Here is a 10,475-nt window from a genome sequence, read left to right as displayed (position 1 = left end):
AGGCCATATGTATACATGTATCCATTCTCCCTCAAACTCCTCTCCCATGCAGGCTGACACAATATTGATCAGAGTTCCACAGTAGGTCCTTGTGGTTATCCATTTTAAATATAGTAGTGTGCACATGTCCATCCCAAACTCCCTAACTATCCCTTCATCCCCGGCAACCATAAGTTCTTTTTCTAAGTCTGTGAATCTCTTTCTGTTTTTTAAGTTCATGTGTATCATTTTTTTTTTTTTTTTTACTACACATATAAGGGATGTCATATAGTATTTCTCCTCGCCTGACTTAGGAAGGCAGATTCTTAACCACTGGACCACCAGGAAGTTAAGTTCCTGTTTGGCCTTAAAATCGTACTCATGGATGGGGCCAGTCGGTTACAGACGAGACTAAGAGATGAAGGTGCAGAGCGAGGATGGTGGGGAAGCCCCAACCTTTCCAACCCCATGTATTGCATCTCGCCAGGGAGGTAAGGAAAGAGACGCTTACAACACACATGTTCAGCCTTTGCAAGTTTTTCTTTTATTGTCTCTTCGGCAGTGACAGAAGGATGCCTGATCCAGGGGAAAGCTCTGCCTTCCTCCCTCCTTGCCCCTCAATGCCCGGAACTCAGGCTGGGCGAGCCCGGTCACGGGGCCTGGCACTCTGGCCCATACATGTGTCCATGTTTCTTTCAGACACGGGCATCTATGTCACAAGTTCCTCATCTGCCCTTCTCTTTCCTGCTCTGCCTTCACACCACGGGCTCCTGAGAAAGCCTGCCCACGGGCAGGGGGAGTAGGGAGTGGGTGTGTGTGTGTCCCAGCGGGGCCCACCCACCCACCGGCAGGGAGGCGCCTTCTCACTCAGGCCCCAGCACGGAGCCCCCGGCGGTGCTGATGCTCGGACCTGGCTCGCCTCGGCAACCTGGTCTTGAAGAGGGACTTGCCCGAGGCTTCAATGTAAGTGATGCTCATCTCCTTGGGGCTGATCTCTACGTAGGCGAAGCCACCCAGTGAGTTCTCGGCTCCGTAGTGGAAGCGTAGGTAGCCACTGGGGACTTTGCGCGTGTGTTTCTTCGAGGGGTCCATGAAGTTCCCGGCCCCGCTCAACACGAAGCCCAAGCCGTTCTCATCCTGAAGGTACTGTGGACAGAGGACACAGGGTCGGTGGAGCCCCCAGCCCCTCAGTTAGGCGGACTGTGGACTGGGTGCCCACCTGTCTTGGGTGCAGGCTCAGGTCTGCACTTCATCAGAGTCACCTTGAGCAAGGAACATAACCCCAGCCCCCCACCCCATGCCACCCCCGCCAAGTCTCCAGTTTCTTCACCTCTGGGAGCATGTTGATCTGGGGAAGCAACTGGCAACAGGGACCCCTGGGAGGGCTTTTAGGGAACTTTGGGCTGTGTTCTCTCTCGTTAGCAAGCATAGAGTTTGAGGGATAGTGATAATTGAGAGGGCCCCAAACAGGAGGGGAACTCCCAGATGGCTCTGGTAAAGAAGCTGCCTGCCAACGCAGGAGACACAGGGGATGGGATTCGATCCCTAAGTCGGGAGGATTCCCCTGGAGGAGGGCATGGCAACCCTCTCCAGTATTCTTGCCTGGAGAATCCCACGGACAGAGGAACCTCACGGGCTACAGTCCACAGAGTTGCAAAGAGTTGGATACGACTGAGCACACACACATGAACAAGAGGACCCCCAACGCCACCCCACGTGGCACACTGGCCAGGCTGGGGACGTCCTCCCCTTACCAGGGCCCCAGGCCACCCTGGGGACCCTCACCTGCAGGTTGTGGTCGTGGCCACACAGGTAGGCGGTGACCTTGTGTGTGGTCAGCAGCGGCAGCAGCTGCTTGACCAGGCAGTGGGTGGGCCCGTGCTCGGCAATAGACCACACAGGGTAATGGCCGGCCACCAGCACGTAGTCCTCCTTGGCCGCTGCCAGCTGCTTCTTGAGCCAGGCCAGCTGCGTGCGGGCCATCGCCAAGTTGCGGGGTCGCTCGGGCTGCTGGCTGGCAAAGTCATCAGAGTTGCCGCACAGGGTCACAGTGTCCAGCATGAAGATGGCCACGGACACGTTGGACCGGGGGATCTTGAAGCGCAGGCGGTAGTAAGGGCTGGGGAACTTCCTGCGGATGGTTCGGAGAAAGGGGTAGGTGTCCATCTCGGGCGGAGACGCCCCGGGCTCAGCTCTGGCTGATTGGCCTCTTTGCCCCCCGAGGGAGGAGGCTGGTGCGGGGTGGGAAGGAGAGGCAGGAGGGGGCAGGCTCACCAGCGCTTGGAGACCCTGGAGTAGGCGATCTGGGCTGAGACGTTCCCCAGATGGTCATGGTTGCCAGCCAGCACGTACCAGGGCACGGTGCGGAGTGGGGAGGCAGAGAACACATCCTCGAAGGTCTCCTGCAGCAGACAGACAGAAGGGCGGCACCCAGCTCAGGTTCAAGCAGCCACTGGCTGCTCCCACCAACTCGGGGGCCAGGAACAAGGGAGAAGCTGTGCGTGCTCTGCGTGTGCAACCATCATGTTGCTCTGCCCTCTCTAGTAAAAGGTCTAGAAGCTTCTCCACGCATCGCCCTCCCCCCACCCCCGCCACTCCAGTGGCACACACCTGAAACCTCTTGTCGTTGACATCCTGCACACCGCTGAAGTAGAAATTGTCTCCCAGGGACAGAATGAAGTCTGCGCCCAGGATCTGCACTGTCCTGGCAATCTCTTTGGCATTGGCCATTTCCCGGGCTGTGTAGAATGGGGCGTTGGGGACCCCTCCCCAGTCACCCACAGCGACGAAGCGCAGCATGGGGGTGGGGGTGGTGGCGGCAGCAGCAGCAGCAGCCCGGGGGAGCACCAGCGAGGCTTGCAGGATGAGCAGAACCGTCCACATGTCCATCTGGGAGGGGAGAGACAGGCGTCTGGGGCTTGGGCAGCAGGCCACCCTGAGACCCGCCACTGGCCCTGTTCTGGGAGGGGAAGACATGGGCTCCCTGCAGGGCTGGCTTGGTGCTCGAGTTCCCAGGGCTTCAGGGCAACAGCTGGCTGGGAGGGTCAGTGGGCGGGCAAGCAGGATCCAGCCGGCAGGGTGGGGAGGGCTGGGTGTGCAGGGGCCCAGCACTCACCCTGGGGGAGGAACAAGCCAGTTGCCTGGGGGCTCAGAGAGGCAGGTGAGCTCCACTGCAGAGCGGCTGGGCACAAGCCTTTATTTCCTGGGGGGCGGAAATGGATCATTAGAGAGGATGAGGCAGTTTCTCCAGGAGCCCTCCCCTTGGGTCATGTGAGCCTGGGAGCTAGTTCCCCAGCGCTGGCCACGGGATTCGAGGTGGGGTGTGGCACTCCAGAGCAGCCCCCGTGTTTGCCCAGCGGAGCGTGTTTGTGTCCTGGGCCCTCGAGTGTGCAGCAAGCTCTATCGGTGCACCCCTCCCAGCCAGCCACCCATCCCGTGTCCGCATCCTCAGTGGACGTGTTTGTCTGCCCACGTCTGGGTGTGTCTGCACTGTTATCTGCATGTAGCTGAGCGTGCCTGCCTCGGTCACATGCCTGCTCTGTGCTTGTCCCATGTCCCCATGGCGGTGGACACAGCCACTGGCAGGGCCCTGTGTGGGGTGCCAGGGAGGCGTGCTCGAGTCCTCAAGTGGAACTGGGTGTGGGGGACAAGACCGGTGTGTCCCGGCCTCGCGCCCCAGTCCAGCCGCATGTGTGTGTTGTGTCTCTCGGCTGAGTTGTGGGTCCGGTGTGTGAGGTGTGTGTGAAACATCCGAAGGCAGCCCCAATCCCAGCCAGGGTCACCCCCCCTCCCCTAAACAGCAGGGGCCTCCGTTTCCAGGAAGTCCAGCCCGCATCTTCCCCTCTGCCTCACGCCACCCCCATTCCTGCAGGAGGAAACCAGGCAGGAGGGAGCTGGTGACCAGCCGTGTGACCACAGGCTTTTGACCCTCACACCCTCGGCCGCTGCTCTTGAGGCTTGTCTGACCTGCCCCTCCCCTCCCTGCCTCCCTTCTCCCGGCCCCCTGGATCCATGGACCCGTAGGCACTCACGATGGCTCTCTACAGCCCCTTGCGACGGTGGATGGGGGCCCCCATCCCCAGGCTTGAGGACACAGGCTGGCTGCTTGCTCCCCCCACTCCCGACCCCACGGCCTAGATAAACAGGAAGTGGGTCACGAGGTTAGGCGGAGACCACTCCCCCGGGTGGAGGCCTCCGGTCTACACCCGCCGGGCGGTCTCACCTGCAGTCGGCGGGGCCCGGGGTCAAGGCCAGGCGCGGCTGAGCGAGCCAAGCTGCAGGAATGCCCGGCGCTCGCCGTCGGGGCTGCCCGGGCTTAAAGGACGCGGCGGCCGGGGGCGGCCCAGGTGATCCCCAGCGGCCGGAAGCGCTGGAGCCTGGACCTCCTGGCCCTGCCGGCCGCACCCGGGGATCCTGCTGGGTCACCCCGCGTCACCACGCCTCCGGGGTGCGGGCAGCGCTTCTGTAACTGGGGGTGACGCACTGCACCCCGGAGGACGGCCCATACCCGGCCGACTGCACTGCAGCTCGGCCGGGGAGAGTGACTTGGGGTCCCGGTTTCCATCCCCTGCCCCCCCAACGCAGGCAGAATCTCCACCCTTGGGGCCTACACACTTTGGGTGCCAGGGCCTCCCTATCGCAGCGCTGGGTGGGGTGGCAGCCCAGGACTGACCCTCGAGAGAGGATGTCTGTCGTCTTCAACCTCAGTTTCCTGGTCTCTAAATTATGCGTGAGGGCAGAGTTCAGTCTTCCTTAGATGTGCAAATAATTTACCTTGAAACACTCTCCAGAAGCAAGGGCACAACCCTTCCCGCCTCCTTTTGAAGCTGGTGGTGGTTATTCTGTCACTAAGTCCCACTCTTTCCAACCTTAGGGACTACAGCCTGCCAGGCTCCTCCATCCAAGGAATTTTTCAGGCAAGAAGACTGGAGTGGGTAGCCATTCCCTTCTCCAGAGGATCTTCTTGATGGAGGGGTGGAACCCGAATCTCTTTCCTCACCTGCATTGGCAAATGGATTCTTAACCAACTGCACCACCTGGGAAACCCACTGTATAGAAAACCTGCCTAGAACTCTGCAAAAATGGCCCAGTCATGAAAAAGCAAACTTTGAAGCACTGTGGGCTTCCCTAGTGGCTCAGATTACGTAAGGAATCTGCCTGCAATGCAGAAAACCTGGGTTGGATCCTGGGTCAGGTAGATCCCCTGGAGAAGAGAGTGGCTACCCACTCCAGTATTTTTGCCTGGAGAATTCCTTGGACGGAGGAGCCTGGCAGATTATAGTCCGAGGGGTCCCTAAGAGCTGGACACGAGTGAGTGACTAACATGTTCCACAGACTGGAGGAGAGCCAAGAAATGGGAGGACAATCTGAACATGGGGATCTTGGGCCAGAAAAGGGGCACTGCAGGAAAATCTGGTGACATTGAAAGTTTTGTGAATAGTAACACAACTAAGAAACGATCCTGGAGTGGTTACAGGTGTGACCTGTACAGGATGCTAGTCACTGAGGCAACAGTGAGACGTATGTTGCAACTCTTTGCGCTGTTTTTAAAATTTTTTTTGCAATTTTCCTGTAAATCTAAAGTTATGCCAAAATAAAAAAGTTGACTTTGAAAACAGGTGTGACCCAAGAAACTTAAACGTTGATTCAACGTGCATTGAACACCTGCTATATGCCCAGTACCCAACAGACACAGCAGGGAACAAGACAGATCAGGAAAAACCTGCTCTGCTGGGCCCCAAGTGCTGGTGAAATTTATATTCTAGCTGTTAATTACTTTCCATTCTTTGGAGGTGGGGTGGGGCATTCTCTTTCCATTTTATACTTTCTGTGCTGTTTGCTGTGCTCACTCACTCAGTCAAGACCAACTCTTTGGGATCCCAGGGACTATAGCGTGCCAGGCTCCTCTGTCCATGGGATTTCCCAGGCAAGAATACTGGAATGGGCTACTGTTTCTTATTCCAGGGGATCTTCCCGACCCAGGGATCGAACCCATGCCTCCTGCATCTCTTGCACCAGCAGCTGGATTCTTTACCACTACGCCACCTGGGAAATCCATACTTTCTGTACTGTTTGGATTTTTGCTTGAAAAGTGCTTAGTTATTTTGCCAGTAGAATAAATGCAGACTTCCTCCTAACATAGCTGCAGTCTGAATGTACACACAGGAAACAAAGACCTCACTCCAGATTCAGGGAAGTGGTTGTTTTTCTGGGAAGACAGGGAAGGGAACAGAATTGGAGCTCAGGGATAAGGAGGGGTGTCCAGAAAAGGGGCTTCAAATTTATCCCTACTGTTTCCTTTCACGAAAAAGGAGAACAAAATGATCGGAAGCAATTAGAATCCACTGTTAAATTTGCTTCTTCATGTAGCAGGTCTGGGGTGTTGGAAGGATTATCTTCTATGCTTTCTGTATTTTTTGAGATCACACAAAACTATAATATTTGTTATCCTATTGTATTACATGGTCTTTGTAGACACGTCGGAAAATCCTGAAAAGCACAAGGGAAATGATTACACCCGTCTGCCTAGAGAGTCACTATGCAGTAATTTTTTTTTATTAATTTTTCTCTGCCTACATTTTTTCTTCTGAAGAATGGGATGCCACTGATAGCATTTTTTTGAGGGGCTTCGCTGTGTGACATGTGGGGATCTTAGTTCCTGGACCAGGGATCAAACCTGTGCCCCCTGCAGTGGAAGCTCAGAGCCCTTCCCTGGACCACCAGGGAAGTCCTATTGATACCATTTTTTGACCTTGTCAAATGTTAACATTTTCTGTATCTTTTAGTTTTTTTTTGCTTTTTAAAAAGGTTTTAAAATAACATTTATTTCTTAAAAGTTAACATGCACCTAAACATTTTTCTGTACCTTTTATTTTTTATTTTTTTATTTTTTTTTGCCGATGAGTGCTTGCTCTGGGCTTTACTTGGATTGACTGGTGTGGTCCCAGCACCATCTGTGAGGTAGGCACAAGATCACGCCCATTTTACAGAAAGAGAAGCTGAGACTCAGATGGGACCTTGTTGGTCCAGAGTCACAAAGCTGGGGGCGGCCGGGCTGGGATTCAGGCCCAGGGCAGATGGGCTACTGCTCTTTCCTGTCCATCACCCTCATCTTGGCGGGTGCTGGGCTGGGATCTCCAATAGGTGTGGGCATGGGGGCGCCCCAAGTCTGGGATGAGCCTTGGGACCCCGCTGTCCAGGACTGGGGACCTGCTCGCATTTTGTGGGGTCCCTGGCCCGTAAGTAGAGGGTGTCTACTTAAAAAGGTTTTAAAATAACATTTATTTCTTAAAAGTTAACATGCACCTAAACATTTTTCTGTACCTTTTAAATAAAAAAAGTACAGAAGCACATGCACATGAAAATGAATCAGGCTTCGTGTGGAGTGTGTAATGAAACTTGCGACTCCTCAGTTAGGTCTTTCAGGTCACCTCTGGGGTTCTGAGCAAACTCCTCTCTGTTCACTCCAGCGAACACAGTTCTGGTTCTGATTGTCTGTGGAGGTGGATCAGGGTTTGGCCCTGAGCCTCCTTCCCCATCCTCTCCCGCCTTGCTTCCCAACAGCAACGTCAATCCCATGGCTGAGTTCCTCCCTGCCCTCCCCTGCCTGCTCTGCCGCAGCCCTGATCACTCTTCTGGCTTTCTCACTCTCCCTTCTTGGAACAGGAGCCCTCGCTCTGACCTCAGGGCCTTGGCACTTGCTGTTCCATTTTCGTAGAAGATCCTTCCTTCTCCAACTACCCCTGTGGCTGCCTCCCTACTGTATTGAAGTTCTTTTAACTCATCTAAAAAGCACCCCTCCCACCCCCATCCCGAATCCCTCTTATTCTGCTGTAGTTTTATCCACAGCCCTTATCACTGCCTGTTGAACCACACTCTGCTTATCTTGTTTTCAGTCTGTCTCCCCAGACGAATGAGGTCTGAGGTGATAAGAACTGTCTCGGCCAGTCGTGTTTGCTGCTGTTTCTCTGGCATCTAGAATCTGGGGCCCACATGGCAACTCCTCAGGAATTACCAGTGGAAAGGTGGAAGAAGGGGACACCATTGCACAACATGTTTTTACCTCCAGTCTGAATGTGCAGCCTGCCCGAACCTTCCTGGTTTCACCTACCACTAACCACCCCACTAACCACCAGGGCTTCCATGGTGGCTCAGATGGTAAAGAATCTCCCTGCAATGCGGAAGACCTGGGTTTGACCCCTGGATTGGGAAGATCCCCTGGAGGAAGGCATGGCAACCCCCTCCAGTATTCTTGCCTGGAGAATCTCCACGGACAGAGGAACCTGGCGGGCTACAGTTCATGGGGTGGCAAAGAGTCGGACATGACTGAGCGACACAGCACAGCACATCACAACCACCCCTTAGCTTGCTTCATCTAAACATTTTTTTTGGCCAAGGTGCACGGCATGTGGGATCTTAGTTCCCTGACCAAGGATCAAACTCGCACTCCCAGCGTTGGAAGTACATGGAGTCTTAACCAACTAGACCACCAGGGAATTCCCAAATGCTGTTGCTGTTTTTCATAATGCAGGACTCTTGGAAATACATCACTGTCTGCATCTCCTTCCTGTCTGGGCCACAGGACACAAGTCACACTAAAGACAGTGTATTGGAGAAGACTCTTTTTTTTTTTTTTTTTTGGAGAAGACTCTTGACAGTCCTCTGGATTTGATCCAGAGTCCTGGATCAAACCAGTTAATCCTAAGGGAAATCAGCCCTGAATATTCATTGGAAGGACTGGTGCTGAACTTGAAACTCCAATCCTTTGGCCACCTGATGTGAAGACCTGACTCACTGCAAAGACCATGATGCTGGGAAAGATGGAGGGCAGGAGGAGAAGGGGATGACAGAGGATGAGATGGTTGGATGGTGTCACCGACTCAATGGGCATGAATCTGAGCAAATTCTGGGAGATAGTGAAGGCCAGGGAAGCCTGGCGTGCTGCAGTCAGTGGGGTTGCAAAGAGTCAGACATGACTCAGTGACCAAACAGCAACAACAAATTCCTACTTCAGGGACTTTGCACTTGCTGTGCCTTCCTCTGGCCCACTCTCTGCTCACCTTCTTGCCCTTGAGTACCTGACTTCAATGCCATAACACTTCCTCAAGCCTCCTGGACATCTGGACTCAACACACAACCCCATTACCTACTCCCAAGTCTCTAGTCTGTCAAGTATCCCCCCATCCCCAGGCCAGGAATTCCCTCGAAAGCAGATCTGGGTGGACAAGAAAGCTTCACTTGATGGGGGAGAAGGGAGAATGGGGTTAACATTACTTCTGCCAAGCACGAGTCAGTGAAGGGAGGTGTGCACCAGACTGGTATGTATGGTGAGGAGAGCCTGAGGTGGGAGGTTTCAGGAGGTGGGGATCAGGGGCTAAAAGGATCACAGGGACAAGGGCCTGGAGTCATGGAGGGTGGACTTGCTTTGGAAGGTGATAGGTTTGGAGGATAGGGTCCAAGCTGTGTTTTTATAAGATCAATCTGGGAAAAAGCAAGTCACAGACAGATCTGTATCATCTGTTTCTCTGTATCTGTTTATATCTATCTGTACCCATTTAACTACTGCTATCTACTGCTATCTATTTATTTGGGCTTTTGTGGTGGCTCAGAGATTAAAGCGTCTGCCCGCAATGTGGGAGACCTGGGTTCGATCCCTGGGTCGGGAAGATCCCCTGGAGAAGGAAATGGCAACCCACTCCAGTGTTCTTGCCTGGAGAATCCCATGAACGGAGGAGCCTGGTGGGCTGCAGTCCATGGGGTCGCGAAGAGTCGGACACGACTGAACGACTTCACTTCATCTATCTATTTAAGAGTTTTATCTGTGAATGCGCGCATGCTCAGTCACTCAGTTGCATTTGACTCTTTTGTGATCTCATGGACTGTAGCCTGCTAGGTTCCTCTGTCCGTGGGATTCTCAGACAGGAATACTGGATTGGGTTGCCATTTCCTTTTTCTGGGGATCTTCCCAGACCAGAGATGTCTCCTGCATGGTAGGCAGATTCTTCACCAGTGAACCACCAGGGAAGCCCATCTATCTATCTACCTATCTATTATTTATCATACTATACCTTTTATAAGGGCTTCCCTGGTGGCTCAGTGGGTAAAGAGTCTGCCTGCAGTGCGGAAAAGCTGTGTTCGATCCCTGACTTGGGAATATCACCTGGATATTCCCTGTATATATATATATATATATACACTTGTTTCTTTATTTCACTGTGCCAGATCTTAGTTGCAGCATGTGGTATCTAGTTCCCTGCCCAGGGATCGAACCCAGGCCCCCTGTAGGGAAGTCTCTGTCACACTGTATCTTGATAGAAAACTACAAGAGCTTGTTTGCTGCTCACCAAGAAGAAATAATTCTAGTGCCCACAGGAACCAGTTTAAGAGAGGAATCTTCTGGAGATGGGTGTCTTGGGGAATTATTCATTTCTACCTTATTAATTTCTTTATTGAATTCATCTTTAAAAATGATAAGCTAATAAAGCTTTTGTCATCAG

The 10,475-nt window shown here is 53.5% G+C and overlaps 1 protein-coding gene across 2 annotated transcripts; it reads right to left on the bottom strand.

The window, feature by feature from the left end:
* Nucleotides 1–500: 500 nt before the first annotated feature.
* On the bottom strand, nt 501–4,578 carry ACP5 (acid phosphatase 5, tartrate resistant). 2 transcript variants are annotated; one of them, XM_043466529.1, is made up of 6 exons: nt 4,202–4,578; nt 3,095–3,181; nt 2,590–2,868; nt 2,254–2,381; nt 1,765–2,110; nt 501–1,125 (listed from the first exon to the last, which is right to left on the bottom strand). In XM_043466529.1, the coding sequence occupies exons 3-6, from the start codon at nt 2,866–2,868 to the stop codon at nt 847–849; spliced, it is 1,032 nt and encodes a 343-aa protein (XP_043322464.1). In that variant the 5' UTR covers nt 3,095–3,181; nt 4,202–4,578; the 3' UTR covers nt 501–846. The 2 variants fall into 2 exon arrangements, with proteins under 2 accessions (XP_043322464.1, XP_043322463.1); XM_043466528.1 differs by lacking the exon at nt 4,202–4,578 and adding an exon at nt 4,011–4,111.
* Nucleotides 4,579–10,475: the final 5,897 nt, after the last annotated feature.

This window comes from Cervus canadensis, chromosome 4 (assembly GCF_019320065.1).
Source record: "Cervus canadensis isolate Bull #8, Minnesota chromosome 4, ASM1932006v1, whole genome shotgun sequence".
Lineage (NCBI taxonomy): Eukaryota > Metazoa > Chordata > Mammalia > Artiodactyla > Cervidae > Cervus > Cervus canadensis.
This window is presented reverse-complemented; position numbering and strand designations above follow the sequence as displayed.

What these genes read in the sequence shown, in the direction of transcription:
- ACP5 (XM_043466529.1), bottom strand. Translation starts at nt 2,868, where the DNA reads ATGGACATGTGGACGGTTCTGCTCATCCTGCAAGCCTCGCTGGTGCTC. An exon ending in TCCAGGGTCTCCAAGCGCTG is followed by an intron (nt 2,111 to 2,253) that starts GTGAGCCTGCCC and finishes AACCATCCGCAG; the next exon opens with GAAGTTCCCCAGCCCTTACT. An exon ending in GCCACGACCACAACCTGCAG is followed by an intron (nt 1,126 to 1,764) that starts GTGAGGGTCCCC and finishes CTCTGTCCACAG; the next exon opens with TACCTTCAGGATGAGAACGG.